This window comes from Alligator mississippiensis, chromosome 4 (assembly GCF_030867095.1).
Source record: "Alligator mississippiensis isolate rAllMis1 chromosome 4, rAllMis1, whole genome shotgun sequence".
Taxonomy (NCBI): Eukaryota; Metazoa; Chordata; order Crocodylia; family Alligatoridae; genus Alligator; species Alligator mississippiensis.
In genome coordinates this window covers 124,336,996-124,363,965 of record NC_081827.1, presented here as the reverse complement: position 1 = coordinate 124,363,965, position 26,970 = coordinate 124,336,996, and the positions used below count along the sequence as shown (strand labels likewise).

At 42.1% G+C, this 26,970-nt stretch overlaps 2 protein-coding genes across 3 annotated transcripts in view; both read left to right on the top strand.

Annotated features, from left to right (window-relative positions):
• The window catches only part of LOC106736949 (solute carrier organic anion transporter family member 1A2), an 87,646-nt gene extending 67,931 nt beyond the window's left edge, over positions 1–19,715 (top strand). For both annotated transcript variants that reach the window (XM_059726559.1, XM_019489604.2), the window contains 10 exons: positions 1,144–1,290; positions 1,922–2,020; positions 2,438–2,671; positions 6,145–6,309; positions 13,798–13,993; positions 15,579–15,744; positions 16,623–16,807; positions 17,268–17,332; positions 17,940–18,057; positions 18,828–19,715. In XM_059726559.1, the coding sequence (XP_059582542.1) occupies positions 1,144–1,290; positions 1,922–2,020; positions 2,438–2,671; positions 6,145–6,309; positions 13,798–13,993; positions 15,579–15,744; positions 16,623–16,807; positions 17,268–17,332; positions 17,940–18,057; positions 18,828–19,002 (1,550 nt within the window). In that variant the 3' untranslated portion in view covers positions 19,003–19,715. The remainder of the gene's footprint in view (positions 1–1,143; positions 1,291–1,921; positions 2,021–2,437; positions 2,672–6,144; positions 6,310–13,797; positions 13,994–15,578; positions 15,745–16,622; positions 16,808–17,267; positions 17,333–17,939; positions 18,058–18,827) is intronic.
• A 1,690-nt stretch (positions 19,716–21,405) lies between these two features.
• The window catches only part of LOC102564832 (solute carrier organic anion transporter family member 1C1), a 91,678-nt gene continuing 86,113 nt past the window's right edge, over positions 21,406–26,970 (top strand). Inside the window, exon 1 of the mRNA XM_019489599.2 lies at positions 21,406–23,795. The gene's annotated coding sequence lies outside the window, so the exon portion shown is untranslated. The remainder of the gene's footprint in view (positions 23,796–26,970) is intronic.

The window sequence follows — 26,970 nt, the reverse complement described above, 5'->3', positions numbered from 1 at the left end:
AGTTTTCTTTATGGTTCCATTTCATTATGAACATTGCCTTCAAGATATTTAAGTGTCCAAGTAAAAAATTGAAACCAGGAATTCTGACTCCCAATCATTTGCTTTGGGCAAGTTACTTTGGCTTTGCTATGAAACCAGGTAAAAGTTCTCAGGATTGCATTGCTCTGATGTACTTCATTTTCAGTCTAAAATACAGTATAAATAATGGGATTTGTGTACATTTAAACTAAATATTCTGATCTGGTAGTGGTTGAATCTTGGATAGAAAAGTTTCAAATGAAGCATTTTCTTACTGGAAAATTAAACTTTATTAAAATCAACATTTTCTACTGAGAAAAGCTCAGCCAGGGCAAAATACCCACAGAGTAATGATATAAGGACAAATTACTGTGAGGTAAGTCGAGCTGTAAACTTATAGTGTATCAGCTACTACATATAACTGCATATACGCATGCTCTTACCCTGTTGTAAATTGAAGGTATCTGTATTGATGGGAAGCTGCTTCACATATATCACAAGGGTAGGTGTGTCTGCACACACACACTGCAAGTTCACAGCTTACCTTAGTTTCTGTTAATTTGCTCATGTGCCTGTATCTGTAGGGGTGCATTGTTCCAGGAAAACTTTGAATACTTCTTCTGATCAGAGATGAAATCACATGGTATAGCATATTGGAATGGGGTGGCACATTTTTGATCAGTTCCTTATGTTAGTTGTACAGATGGTTTTTAAGGATGCATATGTGTTCTATTAATTATGTAGGGGTTAGATTCTGCCTTGGAGCCAAGCAGAACTTCTTCCTTTGTGCCCACAGGAGTTCAGGAACTGCTGTAGACCTGTTGCTTTGAAGAGTACTGTAGTGGAGAAGAAATGGGGGAAAGGCTAAGGCCTAGTCTATGGAATACCCAACACTGCTGGCTGGTTGTGTGGTTGGAGTGTGGGGACTCTAATCCATAAAGTGATGTAGCAGTAGGCTTGATGCCTTTTGAGCAGTCTTCTTCCCAGGCTTCCGATGGATTACTGTGATTCTCTTATTTTGTTTGCTGGAGCTAAAAGGCACATCAAGTCTTAAGCAATTATTTGTTTTTTCCAGGAAAACATTTTATTTCCAGTCAATGTCAAAATCTCTTATTTTATTTGCAGAGTGTGAAAAGGAGCCTGGGTCCTTGATGTGGGTGTTTGTGCTGGTAGGAAACATTATACGAGGAATGGGTGAAACTCCCATCATGCCATTGGGCATTTCATATGTGGAAGATTTCGCCAAAGCTGAAAATTCACCTTTATACATTGGTAAATCTGCAAGCATTTGGTCTTATGTTAAACATAAGAAGTGTTCTTAACTCATTTAGACTTTGCAAGGTAATTAAGGACTTTGCCAACCTATCTGAACACAGGTGGGTGGATAGGGCAATAAATGTCAGATTGGTTTAAATGTGCCTTGATTGTATCCTCATAGCTATGATACTTCCCTGAAGATCAGGTGGGGGGATCACTGATCATGTATCTATCAAGCACCACTTAAATAAGCAGAGCTCTGCCCGGGGTCAGAGGTCAATATACATGGCTTCCAGTGCAGGATTATGACCTTTAGCCTTCACTTTCTTTAAATATGCTAGTGACTGAGTTTTCTGGATAAAATGTTTGACAAATAAAAAAATAGAGTTCTTTGATGCAAAGCCTACGAAATCAGTGGGAAGAATTGTACACATGAAGGGCTATGAACATACTGGAGAACAAGGACAGAAAGTGATTTGTAATCATGGAAACCATATTCTCAGAACTTTATGGGGTCAATCTATCCAGTCACTATAGATAGTTGGGAAATGTTCATAGAATCATACAAAAGTAGGGCAGTCAATTTTTAAAGAAAATAACTGTAGAGGGTCTGATTCTGTATGTTTTTCACTTTTCTTTGCTTCAGGCTGCCTGCATACAGCCACAGTGATAGGCCCTCTGCTTGGTTTCATGTTGGGATCATTCTGTGCACAGCTGTACGTTGATCTGGGATTAACAGATCTAGGTAATGAACTAGTATGTTTATAATCTAGTATGAGTAGTGTATCTCACGGCATTGGCTGCGCTTGTTTTATGCCAGCTTGCTGGTAATACTTTTATGAAGCAAAATCAGCATATGATGTTCAGTTTGATAAAATCCCCTGCATTCAAACAAGATTAAAATAATCTGCAAATAAATTATTTGTTAAATAATATCATATGAGTTCATTCAATGATGAAAAATATAAGTAATTAATGAATTAATGTCCATATTTGGCAGATAAATCTAGTTGCTTAAGAAAAGGCCACCTCCACTTTTGAAGAGGTACCTTGAATCTTCCCAAGAGTTTTCTTCTGTCTCAGATTTTAGAAGTGCCTACTACAAGTGAGTGTGGGGGAAGATATCTAAGAGCTAATATGATGTATGTTTCTTTACTTTTAGAGGAGGTGACTTTAACCCTAACTGACGCACGTTGGGTTGGGGCATGGTGGCTGGGCGTTTTGATTTGTGGATCAGTGAATCTCCTGGCTGGCATGCCTTTTTGGTTTCTGCCTAAGACTCTTTTTAAGGAAGGAGAAGAAAGTGATACTGAGGTACCACATAGAATAAACGAAACACTGGTGCAGGGAAATGGTAAAAACCAAGTCAAACAGAACATGTATGAAATCGCTAAAGGCAAGTTAAATAATTTTATTTTATTACTCCTAAATTTATCTTTGTCACTATATGGTAGAACAGGTTTAAATACAGCAGGACTATAGGAAAGGCTTTCTTTTTTCCTTTATGACATGGACTGTGTGTGCTTATCACTAGAGATGGGCCTGAGCTGCAAAGTTCATACCTCAAGGAACAAGAGTATTGGTTTCGTCCCTTATAGAGTCACAAACCTACCGTGAAATGTATCTGAAACCTCTTTCTTCCCACACTTTGGTGTATTTGGATGTGGAAATTTGCTTCTAGTGAGTCACTAGTTATAACTAAAGTTGAATGAGACTACAGTAGGCTGAGCCGCATGGAGCCTGGTGCTTCCCTCCATGGCTGTAGGGTAGGAAACTAAAATCTCCTCAGAGGTGTTTAACTTTGTAGCGCCCCAAAAGTCACTTAATGCTGTAATGTGCTACAGTGGCTGGAATGAATGTGCTATACACCACCAAATGTGCAAACTGCAGTGCCATTAAAGTGGTGCAAAAGGCATTTAATCCACTTTAAACCCGCTTTAAAGTGTTGTCTACAAATGCCCTTTTTTTACTTGAATCCAAGATGAGATTTCCCCCACATTTAACACAGGTAAAAATCCCCTTATCTTGGATTTGAGTACAAGCAGGGAGGCAGGCAGTTGTTCTGACTCCAACTCTGGACCTTACCCAGGGTTGAGTCAGAGATGGAGACACACCTGGTCTTCCCACCTGCACTGCCCTTGTCCCCAGCTGTCTCTCTTCTGCCCTCCCTATCTGCTCCCCTACCACATCTGTCCCATTGCTGTCTGCTCCCCACAGCCTGTGCCTCCTGCTGCTGCTTACCCTCCAGATTTGGCTCTGGCCCTGCTCCACCCCAGGGCAGAGAACACATAGTTGTTATGGCCCCAGCCTGGCCATGTAGTGATAGCAGCAGCCCCAGCCCAGTCAGAGCTGGAACCAGAGCTGCTACCACTGCTGCTGCTGTTGTGTGGCCAGGCTGGGTTGGCTAGAACAACAATGTGCTCTGTTCCCTAAGCTGGAGTGGGGCCAGAGCAAGAGCTGGAGGGTAAGTGGTGGTAGGGACAGCAGCTGTGGGGAGCAGATGTGTTTGGGCTGGGACTGGAGAGTAAGCAGTGTGTGTGGGGTGGGAGGGGGGAGGTCAGGCAAGAGACACAGAGGCAGTGGCAGGGGGAGAGACATGGGAGCAGAGGCAGTGGGGGCCATGTAGCATGGGAATGGGAGGGAAGGGCAGGCATCAAGGTGGGCAAGTAGCAGGGGAGGCAAGTGCTAGTGTGGGCAGGCACTGTGTAGGACAGGTGGTAGAGGCTGAGGTGCGTGTGTGGGGTGGGGGGGAGATTCTTCATCTGCTTGGCCCACTACTAACTGCCACTGCTTGCTCTGCTGTAGCAGTGGGGGGCCAACTTTAAGACAACCCTGCAATAATTAGATTCTGTACATGGAAAATGATAACTATTTTTCCACATATAAAATCTAATTGTTCAGGCTTATTTTAAATTTAGATTTGGGTAAATATGGCAGTTCTGAGGTCCTAATATTCAGAATGAGGGTGCATTTGCCAGTGCGCATTCTCTGCCCTTACTTAGTGCAGCCTCTTTTAGGTGGCTCAAACTGGGTATTCCACATTCAGTGCACCCCAAGTCACTAATTACTGCTGAAAGTCCTTGCTTATATTACAACCTTTGGTAAGAAACAGATGGCTCTCCAAGAGCTCAGCTTGTGGCATTCCTAATTCTCCAGTGTGACTTCAGAATGCATCTTTCTTTGGGTGCCTGTAGACAAACTGGGAGGCTGCTCCGATGCATTGTGATAACAACGCTTCAGAGTAGAGTCGATTAATTGAGTCTGTTGGAGCGTGGTAATTACTGTGCTCCAGCAGATCTCCTGTGTCTCGTATCAGCATCTCTGCACTTGGAAATGGTGATGGGGGTGCTTGAACTGAAGCTTGTCAAACAAGCTTTAGTTCAAGCATCCCTGCCAAGCGCAGGGATGCTAATACATGAGACTCTGTGGTGCTTTCGTTAGAGTGGCTCTCGGAGCCACTCTAATTAAAGTGCACTGCTCATTCCTGGAGCACATGTAAAAGTGCCCTTTGTTTATCACTCACAGGAACAACACATTGTATTGTGTTCAGGTGGAAATCCATTGTCCCTGAATATCCCAAATAAAAAGTGTCTTGGTTTCAAGTTAAAACTTCAGTTGTCCTATTTTATCTTAATACTCCTTTGCATTTTCTAGAAAATCTGGATGCTAGACTACATAGCATATGGTTTTATTATAAATTAGACTACATTGTGAGACTGATATACTAACCTTCCTCTACTGAGATACTAACCAGACTCTGAAGGGTATACCAGCTTCTGAAGGGTATACTAGTGCCTGTTTTTAATAAATCAAGGACATTGTTATATAAGCCTTTTTTGTTTGCTTTGTAAAATTTCTTAAAAACTGATCAGCACATATGCTGGCACAGAAAGTAGAACAGAAAGAAATTTATTTTTTGTGTTTTGTGTCCTGATTCTATAGCTTTTCTCAGACAATACTGAAAAAAAAATGCACCTCATTTGGAAATTTGCCTGTGATTGTTTGGTAGGGGAGCCCATAGTTGGATCCTAGGCACCCAATAGAAACACAAAATCAGATAGAATAAGGAAGTCTAATAGTTAGGGGAAGAGGAAAGAAGCATTGAAATCCTTGTCTATATTTAATACCTGGGCAGTATAAGTGAAAAAGCCATAATTAAAATGCAGCATATTAGAAATTAATTGAAAAATAAGCAGGGCGGCATGGAAGGCCTGGGGACAACAGAAAGCATCTGTGTTGGATATGGAAGAGACGGGAAAAGATTCAGACAAGAAAAAAGTCAGTTAAATTTTTCATTAAAAAGAAATAAGAGCTGGAAAACAAATCCAGAATGAGTTAATACTATCCAAGGAGCTTATTAGGAATCAGAAAAGCTTGTAGGGTCTTTAATAAATGAGACATAAGATTAATGAGCGTATACAGTGTCTGGGCCACTGAACTCCTTTTTCAAATCAGAAATTCCAACTGATGAGCAATCCCTCTTTAAAGAAAACCTTCTACCTCATAAGCTTCAGTAAAAATGTAATCAAAAGCAACATAGAATTGAAGAGAAGAGAAATGATAAGACATAGGAATTATTGGAGCATGAAAAAAAAAGCTAGGCATTCATTGTGTACAATGCCATATGTTGCAGATGGAGTTACTGCATTGTGGAAGAGACATTTTGGAGCACACAAGGAATATTTTGGGTTCAAATATAAAGTCTTTAGGGGATCATGATAGCTGATTTTAGTTAAAGCAGATCCAGTTCAGTCCAAGATCTAATTTAGGGCCTCTTCTGCTTCCTTTCCTGCTTCTTTAGTCGCACTCAATAGAGACTTAATCATTTTGTGGACCTTCACGATAACTCCGTTTTTTCTATCATTCCAGATTTCCTGCCATTCCTTCGGGCTTTGTTTCACAACCCTGTGTATATGCTGTTTGTATGCATTACTGTTTTACAGTTCAATGCCTTTGATGGCATGATATCCTTTATGCCAAAATATTTGGAACAGCAGTTTGGGAAATCTGCATCAGATGCCATCTTTTTAATAGGTACACTTGCATTATGTTTGTTTTTTCCCTTGATCAGCTAATGATTATACTGAGGGCTTTATACAGCAAATATGTCTATATACTGAGAAAGGTGCTTATACAAGAGCTAGATTCAACACAAGACTGTCATCTGATGTTATGAATTTATGAATTTACTCCAAATGAATCTCTTAACTCAGTTTAGTTATTTTTTTCTAACCATAACCTCACACACATTTTAAAAATTAATCTTGATGTAATATCATGTTTATGTTTTCATGTTTATGAACATGACACCTTGATAGCACTCCCTCCAGAGAAAGCAGTTGTTTGAATGTGTGCTCAGCCAACGTTGTCTGTGCACATCAGTGTTTTCCATCACACCCTTCTCTGAACTGTTGCAGATTTGGGCTTTTCCTAAAGCCATATTCTCTCATTTATCTATAACACTACATGGCAAAGGAGCAATGCTCCCAATATTTGCCTACCTTTTTTGAGTCTGTCTTGTGTTGTTTTGTCTTCTCTGAGGATTAGTATTAGAGGACACCATAGTGATGGCCCACACAAGCGGGAACCAGAGCAACCCAGGAACAAAAGGGAAGGCTTCTATGGATCTTTTCCTCTTCAATGACCTCTACTTCCAGTGTCCATTCATGCACTTTAATTCACCTGAAGTGACTTTGTTTGATCAAAGTAACAACATACATAACCAAAAATGTATGGGAGTGGTGGTGGATGGTTCCTTCTCGGCCTGGAAGGAGGTGGGCAGTGGGGTCCCACAGGGTTCGGTCCTCGGACCGATATTATTCAATATCCTCATCAGCGATTTGGACAAGGGCATGGAGAGCACCCTCTCCAAGTTCGCTGATTATACCAAGTTATGGGGCAAAGTTAGTACACTGGAGGGCAGGGAGCAGATTCAGGCTGACCTGGGCAGGTTGGATCAATGGGCAGAGAGAAATAGGATACAATTTAATAAAGATAAACGTAAGGTACTCCACCTAGGAAGGAGAAACTTCCAGCACACCTATAGGTTGGGGAGTGTCCTTCTCAGCAGCTCGGAGGCAGAGAGGGATCTTGGAGTCCCTATTGACTTCAAGATGAACATGAGCCGGCAGTGTAACGAGTCCATCAACAAGGCCAATTGCACCTTGTCGTGCATTAGCAGGTGCATGATTAATAGATCAAAGGAGGTGATGCTCCCCCTCTATGTGGCACTGGTGAGGCCACAGTTGGAGTACTGTGTCCAGTTTTGGGCGCCGCATTTCAAGAGGGACGCAGAGAATCTGGAGAGGGTCCAGAGGAGGGCCACTCGCATGATTAGAGGCCTTCATGATAGACCCTACGGGGGGAGGTTGAGAGAGCTGAATCTCTTCAGCCTTCACAAGAGACAGCTGAGGGGAGATCTTGTGGCTGCCTATAAATTTATTAGGGGAGGTCAACAGGGAATAGGGGAAGCGCTGTTTACTACGGCACCCCAGGGAGTGACTAGGAATAATGGGTATAAACTAGTTGAGAGTGGATTTAGGTTAGATATTAGGAAGAAATTTTTCACAGTAAGGGTGGCCAGGATCTGGAATGGGCTTCCAAGAGAGGTGGTGCTATCACCTAGCTTGGAGGTCTTCAAGAGGAGGCTAGATAGTCACCTGGCTGGGGTCATCTGACCTCGGTCCTCTTTCCTGCCAGGGGCAGGGGTTTGGACATGATGATCCATTGTGGTCCCTTCCGACTCTACAATCTATGAATCTATTAAAAACAGGAAAAGAACTCTTTAAGGGGCTTGTTGCATAGGATACTTAGCAAATGTTTTATCTGAGACATAGTAAGTGTTACCATCCCATATTAAAAGTTAGAATGTGTTCTAAGTAGTTGCATGAGAATGCTTACTAATACTAGGGCTGGAACTGGCTGTTTCCTCCCTTTTCCCCCTCACTCCAGACATTGAATTGACCCTGGCACAGCTTGCATGTCTGCCTGTGAGGACATGCAACTCCCACCCTCAGATCCTGTGGCCTCCCTGCTGTGTGCTTAGCACTGTCCAGCCGGGGAGTGCCTGCTGCTGGCATGCAAGGGTGAGCCAAGTCTCTTCTGTTAGAAGTGGGTGGAGGGAGGTACTAGGATGCACAGGGAGCCAAATCTCATGAACATTGCATGCCCCCGGAAGCTGGGGGGACACGGCAACCTTCCACAGATGGCAGCGGTGGTGTCGGCAGCGTGGCGGCAGTGAGCAGGGAGCTCCTGCAGGCAGCCACAGCAGTGTCAGTGGCTGGGGGGTAGCGAGCACTGACCAGTGGTCAGTGACCACCTGCAGACGCTGCCACAGCAGCAGTGGCAGCTAGGAACTGCCCACCAATGCCGCCAGCAGTGTCAGCAGTGTGGGGGGGGAACTAGTGGCAAGTGGTGACTGCTCGCAGGCACTGCCAGCAGTATTGGTGGTGCTTTTTGCAGGGTGGGCACTGCCAATCTCAGGGGGTGCATGTGCACCTGCGTGCACCCCCTACATGTCGCTAATGCTGCCACTGGATCTTGAGGTTGAGCCATGTCTGTGCCACTGGCAGAGAGATGCTGTGGCCACTTCAAAGCTCTGATTTGACATGGAGGTTGGGACCAACAATTGGCTGATTGTCAGTTCTAGTTTCAGCATCACACTGGAGGCAGTTTCAAACTCGGGTGCATTGTTAGGGATGGGGCCAACAGCCAGTTAGCTGTGTTTGTATTATCTCCATAGACCAGCCTGTATTATTACTTAATACAATCTGGAGAAAATCCTGCAAAAAGTCATAACTTTGCTATAAAACAATTGCACTTAACATGTGTTTTTCTGTTTAAGTGCACAGATGCTCATGCTTTAAGTGCAGTTAACATGTCCTAAATATAACATGCAATATGGCTATAAGTTAAATCCAGTCATGGCTCATACCTAAATTTAGTGTCTAACTAACTCCACCTGCATCAGTCTCTTTAAACTGCCATGGTCTTTAAGGTATAATAAAGGATCTTTAAGGTATAATAAACACATCTGATAACCACAGTTTTTGAAGTTGCCTACATCACACCTCACAGCTCTCATGTCTCATGCCACTTTGCTGTTCTGCTGTTGACTGAAATACTGCCAAAAGATCAGTCTTACTAGCTTTGTAGATGAGGAATTATTTTTTGCATTTTCATAGATTCATAGATTCATAGACACTAGGGCTGGAAGGGACCTCGGAAGATCATCGAGTCCAGCCCCCCAACCCCAGGGGCAGGAAGTCAGCAGGGATCATAGGATCCCAGCAAGATAAACATCCAAATGTCTCTTGCAGGCGTTCAAAGTAGGTGCTTGAACCACCTCTGGCGGCAGTCTATTCCAAACCTTGGGGGCTCAGACAGTAAAGAAGTTCTTCCTTATGTTTCCAGCCTGAAAAGTTAACGGAGGAGTTTGTGGCCATTTGACCTTGTCATCCCTTGGGGCGCTCTGGTGAACAGACGTTCCCCCAGATCTTGGTAAGCACCCCTGATAAACTTATAGGCTGCTACCAGATCACCCCTGAGCCTGCGCTTTTCCAGGCTGAAGAGTCCCATGGCTCTCAGCCTCTCATCATAAGGTCTGCTTTCCTGACCTCTGATCATGTATGTGGCTGTTCTCTGCATCGCCACATCCTTTTTGAACTGTGGAGCCAAAAACTGGATGCAGTACTCCAGCTGCAGCTTCACCAAGGCCGAGTACAATGGGAGAATGATGTCCTGGGATTCACTTGAGAAGCATCTACGGATGCAAGCCAGCATTTTGCTCGCTTTACTAGCAGTAGCATCACATTGAAGGCTCATGTTCATCTTGTGATCAATCATGACCCCCAAGTCCCTTTTGTCCGTAGTGCTAGGTAGCGTAGGACTGTCGTGCCTATAAGGATCCTGCAGGTTTTTCCTCCCAAGGTGGATAACCTTGCATTTTTCAGTGTTAAACACCATCAGGTTCTCATCTGCCCATTTCCTGAGCCTGTCAAGGTCTGCCTGGATCACCCTCCTGTCCTCAGGTGTGGATGCTTTACCCCAGAGTTTGGTGTCATCGGTGAACTTGACCAGTCCACTTCTGACACCAATGTCTACATCATTAATGAAGACGTTAAATAGTATAGGCCCTAGGACAGAGCCTTGAGGGACCCCACTGGTCACAGCGCACCACGATGACTGACTTCCATCAACCACCACCTTCTGGGTCCTACCACAGAACCAATTCCCCAGCCAGTGGATCGTGGTGAGGCTGAGGCCACAGCCAGTTTTGCCAAGAGAGGATCATGGGATACCAGATAAAAGACTTTTTTAAAGTCAAGATATATGACATCAATCTCTTCTCCCTTGTCCAGGTGATAGGTCACCTGGTCATAAAAGGAAATGAGATTGGTCAAGGAAGACCTACCCGCAACAAACCTGTGCTGGCTATCCCTCAGGATGTTACCATCGGCCAATCTGTTAAGAATGGCCTCTTTGATAATCTTTTCCAAGACCTTCCCCAGGATAGAGGTCAGGCTGATGGGCCTGTAGTTTGCCAGATCTACTTTCCTCCCTTTCTTGAAGATAGGCACCACATTGGCCTTCTTCCAATCTTCAGGCACTTTACCAGAGCACCAGGAGTTCTCGAAGATCCGTGCCAGGGGCTAGGCTATGATGCTTGCCAGCTCCTTGAGTACCCAAGGGTGTAAACTGTCAGGGCTGGCTGACTTGAAGGCATTTAGCCTCTCAAGGTGTTCCTTCATGAGGTCAGCATTGATGGAGGGTAAGGAATCTCCCTTACCCGGGTCTCCGTGTCCCCTACTGGGCAGGGGGTTGTCCCATGGGACTGGTGAAAAACTGACACAAAGTACCTATTTAGCAAGTTGGCTTTTTCCTGGGCATCATTTTATCTTCTGCCTGGAGAGTGGCACAGGTTGTATTTACTTCATCTCTATTTCTTCTATTTATTCCATGGCTCAGTAGAAGTAAGCCTATGCTCCTGGGCAGAGACAGTCAAAACTATGTGGTACTTGTATGATTCAGGAAAATGTTCATCGAATAAATGAAACAACAAGATTTAATCATCATCTAGGGTTGTTCTTCCCTTGTGTTCCTGAATATGCTGAGAGACATCCATCCCACCTGCTCCCACACCACATGTGCCCAACCCACAGATGAGACACTGAAGTTTCCTTGATAGTACTGATCACTTTGAAACACTCTAGTGAAAGAGAGCTTGACAGCGGGGCAGGGAAGGGGAGGGAGGAAAGAGAACAGCTCTTCATGGCAACTTTGCCACCTCATTTCTAGGTTTGGTGCGTGCAATGGGAGTGGTGGATGGGGATGTGCTTCTTGGTGGTGCTTTCAGGAGCACTGCAGAAACAGTATATTTCAGGAGTGTACAGCTAGTTCTCTAGCTCTTTGTGGATGTGTCTACATGTGAAATTAATTAGATGCAACAAACTATGGCACAGTTTGGGCTGGAGTTTATTGCGCCCAGGTGCAGCATTTACACGTGCGCCCAGGACCACAGCACATTGAACCAGGGCAGAGTAGCCCTGGCTGGCAGGGGGCTCTAGGGGTCAGCCTGCTAGCCCTGTGCTGCTCTGACCTGGCTCAATGTGCTGCAGCGGGGCTGGCTGGGGCATGAAGCTGCTCCAGTGCAGGGCTCTCCAGTAGACAGCCTGGCACTGGAGTACTCTCCTGCCCCAGCTGGCCCCAGTCAGTGTCTACACATGCATTGTGGGGAGTAAATAACTCCCCTGTAGGATAGTATTTGTGTCAGGTAGTACTATCCTATGGCAGAGTTAATTAATTTACTCTGGCCTAATAGCACTGCACATATAGATGCTGATGCTTCACTGAAGAACTAATTAGTCAGCTCCACAGTAGACATGCCCAGTGACTATCTGCTTTGCTCATCTAAAAAAACAAAAAAAGAACAGGCTAGTGATTAGCACCATCAGTAAATATATGGAACATCTATTGAGCTAGCACATTGTGCTCCCTATTGTTCTATGTGTTTGGTCATGCTCGTGCACTGGCTGATGGACAAAAATCACAAGAGGGCCATTCTTAGTGAGGGGATTACAGCAGGTAGCACCACCAACAGGAGTTGCTGTGCCCTTATCTCAGTGTTATATTATTGTCTTTTCTCTGAATATTTCTACACTTTTCTTTGTGAGTAGCTAGATCTCCTCCTGACTCTGGTTGGTTTGGGCATGCAAATAACTGGAACAAGTACCATATTTGACAGTGTACAGATCAACACGGTGTATAAGTCAACCCCATTTTTCTGCTCCCAAAAGTTAGGAGTTTCATAGATCCGATGTACAAGTTGACCTAACTTTTGGGATCAGAAGTATGAGGTCAACGTATACTGGCCCCTGCTCATCCTCACTGTGGGCTGGGCATGGTGAGTGGTGCAAAAACATACCGCAGTACCACTCACAGGGGCTGGGGCTGGGCTTGGCACTCAGCTGGTGTGGCCCCATCCCCTGTGAGTGGTGCTGCCTGGGCCACTCCATGTGGGCGCCAAGCGTGGTGCCACTCACAGTGGACAGGGCCAGGCTCAGGACCCAGTTGGCATGGCCCAGGCAGCGCTGCTTGCAGGCGACAGGCCAGGCTCAGTGCCTGGCTGAGGGGTATCTCCATAGTGACGGCAAGGCCCACAGGCCATGCTAAAGCTGGGCCCAGCCTCCAGTGACAGGGATGCTGTCGGTAGGTGAAGAAGATTGGGCCAGGCTGGGGCCGGACTGGGGTGGCACTGGGGTGAGGGTCAAAAGTATTGATACAGTGTATAAGTTGAGGTGGAAATTTAAAGGTACCATATTTCATGGTGTATAAGTAAACATGGTGTATATGTCACCCCCATTTTTCTGATCCAAAAAGTTAGGAATTTGTTGATCTAACTTTTTGGATCAGAAATATAGGGTAGACCTATACTGGCCCCTGTGCACCCTCACTGCGGGCCAGGCATCTCAGGGTGGACATGTGCTGCAGTGCTGCTTGCAGGGGACAGGGCTAGGCTCAGCCTTGGCTGGCGCACCCTCATCCCCTGTGAGAAGTGCTCCTTGGGCCATGCCAGCACAGCACCAAGCCCGGCTGTGCCAGCCAAGCACTGAGTCTGGCACCAGTTGCAGGGGACAGGGCTGGGCTCGGCACTCAGCAGTGCCATTTGCAGCAGACAGGGCCAGACTTGGCGCTTGGCTGGCATGCCCCCATCCCCTGTGAGCCTGGTGGTGCCTGGGCTGTATCAGCTGAACACCAAGCCTGGCACCGCTCGCAGGGGACAGTGTTACAGTGTATAAACCGAGGTTGAATTTTAAGAGTTAAAAATTGGGCTTCAAACCTCAACTTATACACCATGAAATGTGGTATCTTATTATTGCTAAATTAAAGCATTTGTGAACATAACATGAATATTATGCATAGTCACAGGAATGATGGAATGATTAATACAGGCCATATTGTTTTATGAGCAGTTTTTTGCTTTCCTTTGTTATTTTAATGTTGAAATTCTACTTATTTGTACAGGTATTTACAATTTACCAATTATATGCATTGGATATTTTCTTGGAGGCTTGCTGATGAAGAAATTTAAGACAAATACTATTCAAGCTGCCAAAATAGCCTTTTGGATCTCTTTACTTGAATACCTTATCTACTTTGCTGCTTACTTCATGGTCTGTGAAACTTCTCCAGTTGCTGGTCTAACAGTCTCCTATGAAGGGTATATTCTTTATGTCACAGTGCTGAAATGACCTGTTGTTCCCTTGTACTAAAATATATTCTAATAAGAACCTTGCCAAGGAGGTTGGTTTTGGAAGAACAAAATGTTCTTCCAGAAAAAGAACAAAAAAACAGGTTCTAAATTCATAGGTTACAGGGGTTGTCAACCTATGGCATAAGAGCCATTTCTGGCCTGAAGATGTGGGTCTTTGGCAACATTTGGCAGTGTGTGGCTTTGGCAGTAGTTGCTTTTCCATCCTGCCTTATGGAGATGTGCTGTAGGGAAAGTGGTGGTGGTAGCTTGGTTCTACCACCTGCATTTCTCTGATCTGAACTAGATCACTCCAGCCTGCAGCCTGAAAAGGTTGCTAACCCCTGTATAATTCACCAAGGTAGAAAGTCTAGACTTTGTTTCCTGCCCTCCTACCTCAACCCATTAAAAGAAGTAGTACTGAGGAGGTGGTCAGCATAGCCCTGCATGCCTTCTTTGGGAGATGATGTACCCTGGGTCTCAGCAAAGGAAGTGTTTTAAACTATGTCCTTTAATGTTCTAAGGACTTAAAATAGACCACTGGCTCCATTTTTCTAAAAGGTGCATGCAAAAATGAACACAAAAAGTAGAGGTACCATTTCCATGTCAGACTAATGCAGTTACATGTTTAAGTTATGTAGCTGCCAGTGTTAGTAAACAGTTATTCATCTAATTGATCATTCATAGAGGAAAATAAAAACAATGGAGAGAATGTCACTTTCACATATAGTAGTCTATTATCCTAAAATCATAGAAAATTAGGGTTGGAAGGGATCTCAGGAAGTCATCTAGTCCAACCTCCTGCTCAAAGCAGGACCATCCCCAACTGGATCATTCAAGCCAAAGCTTTGTCTAGCCAGGTATTAAAAACCTCCAAGGATGGAGATTCCAAAACCTCTCTGGGTAACCTGTTCCAATGCTTTACTACCCTCCTTGGGAGAAAATTCTTCCTAATATCTAACCTAAGCTTCCCTTGCTGCAACTTGAGACCATTTCTCCTTGTTCTGTCATCTGCCACCACTGAGAACTGTCTAACTTCATCCTTTTTAGAACCCCCCTTCAGGTAGCTGAAGGCTGCTATTAAATCCCGCTTCAGTCTTCTCTTCTCCAGATTAAATAAGCCCAGTTCCCTTAGCTTCTTCTCAGAAGTCATGTGCCTCAGCTTCCTAACTATTTTCAATGCCCTCCACTGGATTCTTTCCAATTTATCCATATCTTTTCTGTAGTGAGGGGCCCAGAATTGGACACAGTACTCCAGATGTGACTTCACCTGTGCTGCATAAAGGGGAATAATCACTTCCCTCAATCTTCTGGCAACTCTCCTACTAATGCAAGCTAGTATGCTTTTAGCCTTCTTTATAACAAGGGCACACAGTTGGATCATATTCAGCTTATTGTCCACTGCAACCCCAAGGTCCTTTTCTGCAAAGCTGCTGCTCATTTTTTAAGTTCTTGATAAAGTGTTTTAATTTTCAGCATTAAAAATGATGTAAAGAGATTAGTTTTGAGGTATTTTAATCTTCAGTTGTTTGTTTATCTTTTGAATGTCTTTCAGACTAGAACAAGTTTCATATGTGGAAACAACTCTACTTGCTGACTGCAATAGTGATTGTGATTGTACACTAAAAGTGTGGGATCCTGTTTGTGGGGACAATGGAATAACTTATGTTTCGCCTTGTCTTGCTGGATGTAAAGGATCAAATGGAACTGGAAAACACATGGTAGGGCACACATTTTGTCATGTTATGCCTTGAAATATAGCAAACGTGATGCAATGGCAGAAATACACACACCTATGGACTTGACTAGAATTCATAAAGTGTCAGTAAGATGTGGGCAAAGTGGTCTAGATAAAATAAAAACTAGCCTGATGCTTTGCCCAGAAATTAATATCAACATAGATTTAATTAAACTTTTTCAAACTAAATAGAAGTCCAAATAAGGGCCTTGTTATATGCTAATTTTGAGTGGCTCCTGGAACTCTTAACACCTGTAGCCTGTATATTAGCACCTAAAATGTCTTTTAAGCAATCGTTAGGCATCTCCAAGTTATGCCACACAAGCACAGGATTAGCTCTGAACCATGTTACCCAGTTTGTGTTGCACTAAGGTGTAGCCACTCCTTAGGGTAAACACTCCCCTATTGGCTTGGATTGGGCCCACCCAGATCCCTGCTTACTGTTCGTCCCCTGTTTTCCCCTCTCCAGTTTATGTGTGGCTGCCCACACTGTCTGTCCCAGGGGAGCAGGCATGGAAGGGTTAATCTGCTTGTCTGGCCACTGCTGCTCTCTGGGTGGGTTCGGTCTAGAGAAGAGCAGCAGCCCAACAGGGGCCAGGAATAGTAGGCATGCAGAGGCAGTGGGGGCGGGGGGCAGGTGGCAGCTGCAACTCCAGCTATAGCTCCAGCCCCAACTCTGGGTTGGGATTGGAGCGGTAGCAATTGCCTGACCCCTTCCTTCCCCACCTTAAACTGCATCTTCTAATTTAGAAAATATAGTAATACTTTGACCTCAATATGTCACATGGAATAATATACTGTTTTGTGGGTGTGACGGTAATCACAGTTTGAGCCTCAGTGATGAAATCTGTCTTTTGACAGGTATTTGAAAACTGTGCCTGTGTTGCAGCATCAGCATTTTCATCTAGAAATATCTCTGCAGTTCTGGGCCAATGTGATAGAGAAGAAAACTGTGACAAGATGCTTCAGTATTTTTTAATATTATCATTAGTCTGCTGTTTCATTTATTCCTTAGGAGCCACACCAGGATACATGGTCTTAATAAGGTAGAATAAAATAGTATTATTGTAAGAACTTAAGAGCTCAGCTGAAAAATTCATATCAAGACATGAATCCCTTAGTCATTAGGGAAGTTCTAGATGCCTTCTACACCGAGCATTAGGATTTATGATAAATGTTGTCAGCTTTATAACCTGATGTGGCTTCTGCCCATCTGCTGTGTCCCAGATTAATACAAAGTCAATGTACTAAGACAGCTCAGTACAGTGCATAATTGTTAGTCTGTTAGATCTGTTGGCCTCCATGCAAATCTGGATGATATTGTGAGAGGATCCTTCTCTTTTGTGCCTTGAAAGTCCTAGACAAGTACCTCCACTTTAATGAGAGCCATTTAATCAGAATAACAGTCTCATTAAAAGGATTTTTGTTGAAAAACTAGCAGTAAGTTTATCTATAATGTTTATGTATTTTGCCATTTTTTCAATATCCAATGCAATTGTTGCTTAGGTCTCTAAAGCCTGAAGAAAAGTCATTTGGTGTGGGCATCCATGCATTAGCTGCAAGAGTATTAGGTAAGACATACTTTAAGTACATCATGAGTACTTCTATGGTCAGGATCAGAGATGATATTCACAATATGAACCCTCTCTTATGTGACAAAAACCTTCTTAGTTGCTGTGGGATAGATTAAAACAAATAGATTTGTTTTTTGGAGGCCTGGGGATCTGAGTAGAAAATAGAGCAATTTTTACATTGTTCTTATTTATGCCAGGGACTAGACAAGATCCAGATCTAAAACCACTTTATGCCCCTTCCTTCTTGCAGAATATACACCAGGAAAAATTTAGCTGAAAGATAATTTTTTTCCTTAGATCTCTCTAGTGAGAATGTGCAAATGCTGAGTTTTGAGTAGCAACCACAACATGCATATTTTAAACTGCTGTGTGTATTAAATGTTAAAGAGGGATCAAGAAAGAAAGTACCTACTCAGGCAGAGAACACTAATGAAGGACTGAGGATTATATGAAACAGAGGTAATGTGGATGGTATAAGAAAAGAGAAGGATAAATACGAACAGGCGTGGCTCTATAATTCTAGTAATTACCATAACAGGTGAGGTATTTATGTAGCATCATAGATGTCTTATAGGTCTTTACCATCATACCTTTTTCTTTTTAGCTGGGATACCATCTCCTGTTTATTTTGGAGCTTTGATAGATACTACATGTTTGAAATGGGGAACCAAAACATGTGGTGGAGAAGGAGCTTGTAGGATGTATGACATTGTCACATACAGGTACAATTTTTTTGGAATATTTATCTATCCTTTTTTACTGTATTTATCACTGTATCATTTATGTTCTTGGTCTTTCTGTAGTTGAGAAACAACACATTGAGACTGGAGATTCCAAATTTCTTTCAGTACTTATTTCCTCTTAAGGCATACTTTGCCCAGTATTGTCTTCCACAATAGATTGTGACTAGAAGTTTCCTTTTTGGAACTTGCATGCATCTAGTCCCTTCATCACAAAGGATCTTAAAATACTTTATTATAGTAAAGGCATTGTTTCATTCACCTCAGACATGCAGCTCTTTGGTGGGAGGTGGCTACTGTTTAATAGCTGACAGCACTAAACAACAACGTTAAAGAAGAAGTGAATGACACTGTATCCAAATGAAATTACTGAAGGAATTTAGCTAGACAGAGTGTAGTTACCCAAGTTGGAACGAATCCAACATACCATTGTGAAAGCCTTTGTTCCTACAAGGAATACTGCAGATCTTGAAAAATATTAGGTATTTAGGCCCCCATCAGCCTTACGTAGGCATGTTGGTTCCATGTGGGATCACAAGGAACAATATCAGTTCCTGAATAATCAGTGTTCCCTCATCCATGCATTTATCCAACCTAGACTGATAACAAAAGGATTATGGCACAACCTATGAACAAGAACATATTCTAGACTAGCTGGGTGTTGTCCTGAAGGGAATTGCATTGCAACAAAATAAAAAGCCCTGTTGTACTTCATGTGTACGCACGTTTAATAAAGCATACTTTTATTCCAGATGGTTCTACCTGGGTCTGCCAGCAATATTGCGTGGAGTGTCCTATATCCCATGTGTGTTAATTCTCCTTATTTTAAAGAAGCAACTTAAATCTTCTGAAAACATCCTTTTATCGGACACACCAATGGAAATGCAGGTCAAAGAAGAGGAAATGAGTGAACAGAGGCATTCTTAAGCCTAAATATTTGCAGGACACATCATGGGACAACTTTGTAGCGTAAACTTGGACATATCTTTATTAATGATAGGTTGCTGAAAGTAGCCAATGCTTAGCCTGAGACTAATATAATTCTAGATAGCTAGTTCCCCATTCTTTTATTAACAACATAAGATACAACTCCAGAACAGACAGTAAAAAAGGAGCATGAATAGTACAAAGCAATCAAGTCTCCAGTATAATAATTTAGGGAATATCAGAGGCTAGTAATCTGAGTAAAAAACTACGAACCCCAAAATACCTGCGGTGAAATTCTGGACTTCCTTCAAAGAGGTCCAAGTTTCATCCCTGAAGTCTATATCAGGTTCTGCCACAGGTTCACTCTTTGTAAACTAGTCACATAACCACTTTGTGCCTCAGTTTCCTACAGTGGAGGAGGAAACTTTTCTATCTACGTAGATTGTAAGCTCTTTATGGCAGGGACCATATTTTGGTTCTGTGTTTGTACAATACGAGTAGAGCTTTTGGTGCTGTGGTAATACAAGTAATAAAAAGAATACTACCTTGATATGAAGGGTATTTAATGTTTGTACCCAGCATTTAAGATAGAAATCTCTCAGTATTTGTGATATGATATGACAGAAAATAGTTCACTAAAGAAGGAAATAAATCATGATGCATGTGAGTTGTAAGTGACAGAATAATAAATGAGGGCTATTTTGCACATTGTATTGATGGCTACTGAAGATTGTATTTTCCCAGCTTGTTCCTTGAAGGGTAAATGATAGTCACTAATTTAGCACTAATTTGTTTAGCATCAGCTTTACTCATCTCCCTTAGTCCTTTAATCTCTTCTTCATGGAAAAATCATTTGGGATGCTATAATGAAGGCCTGAACTAAGAATTGCAGCTAATGATCCATCTCAGGTTGATGGTGAGTAAGCTCGCCTAAGTAACCTTAAACATTGTGGGAAAAGAAAGACGGAGACAGTGACTTATTCTGCATCTCCCTTTAGCAAATCTGTTGGAAAAATGGATTGTTGTCCTCTGCTGTATGTGGGGTCTGGAAAAGATCTCTGGGACTATGCTCTCCAGCATACAGCAACACTACATCCTGTACAATTATTTCTAACATATTCAATTGTGTACAACAAAAAGCTGTTCTCCACCTAGAACTGGAACCCTCAAGAGCTAGAGAAAAGTTGTATATTTACCCGTAAAGGTAAATATACATCCATTTAAATTTTGTTTTGCTTTGGGAGTGGCATGCATGATGAAGAGCACTATAAAGGGTTTCACAGCTCATTATTTTGAAGAACTAGGTCATGGTCATTGCTTCCTCCTATAGCAGCCAACACTGCTGGACTGCTGCACTGTAGGGAGGGGGAAATATATCACATAATGCATTCCATAACAGGCTGTAGCAACAAGTACTGCTTTGTAGCCTCCCTTAGGTCACCTAAAGGCATTGTGTGCTTACTTGATGCCCAATTTTTGGTAGTTTCTTTACTGGTCTTGCAACAGTATATTGCAAGATATTTTTTTAAAAATGACAATCCTGCCCCATGGAAATTACGTTCTTCCAAAGCTAGAGTTAATATCTCACAAACATTTCTCGCTAGTCACAGTTTGCCAAGGTAACCTGGGAAACATGGAAAAGATACACTGCACTGAAGTCTCACAGTGGTGACAAACAAAGAAGCTTTGTTAGTTAAGCAATTCTGTGGAGTTAATGGCAAATACTGCCAAGGATTTCAGGACTATATATAACTCACGATAGAATGAGTTGCAGTTCATATAGGAACAGTCTCCAGGTTTTAAAAGTAGCACTCTAGCACTTAAGTTCACTTTCTTTCTAATTTGCAAAACATGCTTCTCTCTCCATATGGTTCAGACAGCATTACAGAGAATATCAAATTTTTAGGATTGGTTTTGGAGGTTATAAAAATTCATGGAACTATATCCTGTATCTCTCCAGGTGGCTTTGGACTTGATCTTGCCAAGTGTTGAAAGTACTTTGATTCGATTTAGCAAGGCACTTCAGCTTCTGCTTAACTTTAAACACATTAATAGTCCCACTGACTGCTTCTCTTTAAACATGTGTGTAGTGCTTCTGATTTAGCACCTTTCCAAGTTGCAGGCTGGATAAGTGGTATGGTGTCACTTACTCTGCAGGATGGATCCAATGCATGGGATCAGTGGGCCCAGTTCATCATGGGATTGGCGCACAGGCAGAATTCGGCATGTGGCCCCAGGCCTGTGTATGCTGGATCAGGCCTGCTGCCCCAGCCCTGGCTCCATGTGTACCAGATTGGGCCCACCACTCCAGCGCTGATCCTTCATAGGGCAGTTTGGGTCTGTTACCCCAGCCCCAGCCCCAACCCCATATGTTCCGCACATGATGGATTGAGCCAGATCCACCCCAGGCCTGGTCCCGCACACCTTGAATTGGGCCACTGCACTGCCCCTAGCCCTTCATGTGTCAGACTAGGCCCTGGTCCTGGTCCCACAGGCTGATCTGATCCAGCACACAGGGCTTGGAAATTAGTCAGTGGAAGAATGGTGATAGTGTTAAGTGGTGGCTTCCCTGCTGTAGGGAGCCCCCATAGGCTGGATGAAAGCCATTTTGGTCCAGGGTCCAGATGTGGCAGCTTCCCTGCTGTAGGGAGCCCCATAGGTTAGCTAAGCCGTTTTGGTCTGTAGTCCAGAAGTTGAGCACTGCTAATTTTGCACATCACAGGTTTCTACCAACAGCTGCCATGCACCTGATTTAACCATTTGACTTCATTTTGACAAAATAAAGAAGCAAATAAAAATTATACTGGTTTTAAAGCCACATTAAACCATCAGAATGACGAGAAGGGGTTTAAGTGTAAGTGAACATCAGGTGTCTCCAGTCCAGCTGTGCAAGGCGCTGAGAGCTATAAAATGACCTGAAATATCTTCTGTGTACTTTAATGGTCATGTTTTTAAGTAGTGATATTTCTGGGACTTCCTGGGTTTAAAGCTCGTGCTTGCACTCTGCCAGTGGAAAGAAAAGTCCATTTCTAACTCTTCAAGTCTATGAGATGGTGGGTTTTGAAACCTGAATCTGGTACAGTACTGAATATTTACCGCCATGCACTTTGGGCAAGATGCAGTCCTGTGAAGTGGAATTCTTTACTTGGAAGTATTAATTTAAAACAATTGTCTGGCAAGTTGATACTTTATTAGTAGGCAGCAGATAGGTTACTTGATCAAAAATGCATGATGATATTTTTTTTTTTATCATGGCATGACTGCATGGTTATCACTTCCTAATTTTGTGGTGGATATATACTGCACCAGTCTATAAAATTTTTGAATGTCTAAATGTTGAATCTTGGGGGGAAAACTTATTGGCATCCTCTTCTGCCTTAGTCTCTCTCTCTGTCTCTCACTACTCATATCATTTGTGGGTGGTAGACATTTCCATCTCTTAGCAAACAAAATGTGGTGGTGGTAGCCTTACAAGCCTTGAGACTAGAACACTCAGCTGGGTTGTGGAAGGCTCAGGTACAAAGCCCTCCTCTGCCTGTATGGAGCAGAGCTTACTTGGATTTGAATTTAAATCCCTGATGAGAATTCCCTGACCAGTAGACTAATGAATAATCACAAGTGGATGTTTCTCTGTCTCACCCACTGAAGCTGTTCCACTTGTATGCATAATTACATATTTTTGAAACCTGTGAGTCTTCCACTTGACTCTCCTAGACATCAGGCTGTAGGCATGCTCTCTCTCTCTCTCTCTGGCCTGAAGAGTGTTTAGTTATTTATACAAGATAGAGCACCTTCAACAGGAGAAATGGAGAGACCTCCCTCAGCTCATAGTTTAATACCTGTAGCCTAGGAGTTACGTCATTCACCTTTTGTGCATCTAGTCACACTGCTGATTCATGTCGACTCTGTGACCCACCAAGATTTCTAGATCATTCTCCATACTACTGCCATCCACCCAGTTGTCACCCATTTTGTACGTGTTTTGATTATTCTTCCTGAGGTGCAGCATCCTCCATCTGTCAGCAGTGAATGTCATCCTGTTAGCTTCAGCCCAGCTTTCCAAACTGTCAAGATCCTTCTGAATGTGCTCTTATTCACCAATATGTTTGCAGTCTTTCCCAGTTTTGTCATCTGCAGATTTTCTCCAAAAGCTCTCTATACTGGTTTCCAAATAATTAATAAACACATCGAACAGCACTGGGCTGAGGACAGACCCCTATGGGACTCTACTCAAAACCTCCTGCCATTCCAACATGGATCTATTTATAATTACACTTTGCTTGCAGGTATTGAGCCAGTTGTTCATCCACCTTATATGAGTTTGTCTAGCCCTAGTCCAAACTAGAAGTCAGCTAGAGATATCCTAGTCAGTGCTCCCAAAAAGAAGCTTTGGGAAATGCAAAGGATCCATGTCAGCCATATTCAGCAGAAGTTCATGCATTTATTGTGAATACCAGGTTATATAATTCTTTTTTGCCTGGCCAGTGTGATAGAAAAGTCCTTATATGGAGAACTGTGGGTAAAAGCCCAGCAGGGGTGGGAATTAATGGGTAAACAAGGGAAGTAGGAACAGGTTGAGTACAAAGGCTGTGTTTTCTTTCAGATGCCTTGACCCCAACTGCATGTTTGTTTACTGGCTGTACTGTTTAACTGGTTCCATGCAGACTTTGAAAACTGGACAAATTGAGGTAAACGAGGAAACAAAGTAGCACTGCTCACACTGTGACTTTTGTTGTTACTATTGCTTCAGCACAGTTCAAGGAAGCCTTCTCGATGGCTGGACAAGCAGGCATGTGAGTGCTGTTTGCTAAATGATGATTCCTATTTTTTTTTTTTGGATGGCAGATCAGCCCAGGGAATCTTATGTAATAAGTTCAATAAAAATCTCAGTCTTTACAAGAAAACTTGAAAACTGCAAAGAGCTCTTAATAAATCATGACCTGTGTTTTATTATTTTCCTTTGCTATTGTTGTCCTGTGTCATCTTGTATCGTAACTTTCAAAATGCTTTCTAAATAATCTGACTAGAAGGAAAATCAGCAATGAAGAACAATCTTGTTTCTATTTTGAGGCCTACTCCCATTCAAGAGCAGTTACTTTCATGAATAGTCCTGTCTGTAAAATGATACACAGATTTTTATTATATATGCATTCATTTGTTGTTGCTATCGATTGATTACAGGGCCTACAAAGAGTTAGTTACAGTTAAGGACAAAATCACATTGATTTTAATGAGAACTTTAGCCTGAAATGACTCTCTCTCTCATGCTCTCTCTCCTGTTGGAGAGAGAGATTTTATAACACCAAAAGTATTATTTATTTAAAGTAGGCAAATAATATATGAGAGAAATGTCTCAGAGCTAGACTCAAAGCCATCCACCTTTTTTTTTAATCTCATTGTGTGTGATGCTCAGAGATGGTCTGAACAGTGATGTTTAGATGATATGAAATTTTTTTCACATTAAGAGATATTTGGGTCTATCCTGGGTTCTGCACTGCTAATTAGCACATATTTAGAGAAAGATTTACACATTCCAGATCATCTTCTCTTCTTATTTCATAGTTTCCAGGGTCAGAAGAGACCTGAACAGATCATCAAGTCCGGCCCCAATTCTGTCATGAAGTTACATCATATTGCTGAATTTATGACATATCAGACATATCTACAGCAATCTTTGAAATCTTTTAAAAAGAATTATGACTGTGCTAAAAGATTAGAGACGGATAATTTAGTAAATGAGAGAGAATTTTTAGATTTAGATATGGAAAATTGAAGTTATCAATAACTATCAGTAGCAACATGAAGAGCACAGCACATTTGGTATTCTGTCGGCCTGTGAGTTGTAGGTGTATTCCAATAATGCGGCTGTATTATCCAAAGTCATTCAGAATCACATAGAGCCTCCTCCATATTTCAGGCATGTCTCATGTCTTTCAATCTTTAACTATTCTATCTTTTTATATTTCCTTCTTTCACTTTGTGCTCTGACTTTTCTCTATTTTTGATTTACACATCCAAAGTACTGAGAACATTTTGATTTTTAACCCAACACTCAAAGATATTCTAATAAATAAGTACCAGTGCTGTAAAATACTGAAAGGAACTTTATTTGCTTTATTTGCATTGCTTTTAAAAGAAGATCTCTCTGGTCTATTCCATTTGGATTTCTGTTTTCCTTCCCACTACACAGAAGGAATAAACCAGAGGGAAAGCTGCAGTTAATTTACAAGGAGTGAAAAGGCACCTACCTGAGCTGATGATTGTTGCCGTATAGCTTAATGTTTCTTTTCTGGCATGAACTCTGTTTCAAGAATTACCTCTTTATATGTTTTCACAGAGCAGGGTAATCTGTGTGATTCGATTCATCTTGATTGTTTTACTTCTTACTATTCTGCTACTAGATAGAGAAAGGGGTTTCAAGATGTTGCGCTCTACAAACTTATGGAGGACTAATTAGCACTGCTGAGTGACAGAACTAATGAACTTTTGCCCAAGTAAATAACCCCATCTGAAATGCCACAGGTACATTACTATGCTGCTTCCAGTTTAGGAGGCACCCTGCAAATAATGGCATGCTTGAAGCTACTGCTTCATAGGATGGTAAACTAACTGTGTAGACATGTAAGGATGAGTCTTTCTCTTGGCATAATGTCCCTCTAAGGACAGCTTTTAACAGAATTTATGTTTCCGAGAGCAAGCCAGTTTCTGATGGGAGTACTGTTTCAAACAATTTGAAATCACTTCATCTACAGTTTAAAAACTATGTATATTGTGTATTTTAGGTAATTAAGGCAGTTTGTAAGTGTGCAATTGTATTTCCTTTTAAGATTAGGTGAGTCCTGTTTGATATAGTATGAGTGATTTCAACAGTTTATAAATGAATGATCTTAATTATGGCTTATAAATGCCTCCCCCCCCCCCCCCCCCGGTCAAAAATGAGATTTTAATTCATTTATTTATGAACAGCTATTCCATGATCTCTGTTCCAAGTAAAGAATCTTAAAATATTCCATACAAGAATAATCTGCTCTTTCTCTTAGTTTACCAAGGGTAGTTTGTCTCCTCTCTAAGAAAGTTCACCATGCTGGTCTTTTAGAAGAAGGTCTTTTTATCTTACATTAGAATAATAAGTCAGTAGCCCATTAAAATCATTACCAGACAGATTTTAATCTAACTCCATGGCAGTGCTTTGAGCAAACTTCCTCTTACCTAGAAGGTTAGGAAATGCTGGTGGTATTATGCTGCTGAAGGAGTGGTATGCTGGATGGTTGCTTCTACTTTATGTTATATAGTGGTTTCCTCCTCCATTGTTTACTTGCTAATGTTTGTTTGCTTGAAAGAGAAGAGATGAGAAGAGAGTTTGGGGACTAGGGTGCAGCATGTCTGCTGCTTGCTTAATTCCCATAAATTTATGTTCTTCTCCTTCCATGTTTATACAAGATCTGCACATCATACTATTTTCAGTGCTTCTCTAGCTGCTACTTCTTTTTCCTTGGCTTAGTGTTTTCATGTTGTCACTTGCAAATGCATATCCAGCAATGATTGAATTGTCCTGGTCTTTCTTGAGGGAACTCTAAAATCCAGTGTTGAGCTAGAGATACTCCTCACCCAAAGTATGGTCTCAGGGTAATGTGTAACAACACACTTGGTCTGTTTTCTGAGAGACTCCTTCAGCTTCATTAGGATTTAATAAGAGTTGAAATTCTGTTTCAAATAAGTCCAACTGGCATTAAGTATAATATAACAGTCTTTTAGTTCTTAAAATAGCCATTTGAAAAGTGAAAAATTGTGTAAGTGAGCTTTTAAAACCTTAATAATCTATCTGATTAACAATCTTTGAAGAGGGAAATTCATATTTTTCTGATTCTGGTAGCTAAGTTGCTAAACTATTGCTAGAAAATAATTAAGAATAATTTTATACTCAAATAACTTTTTATACTAACAAGTGGTGATAATACCAAATAACAT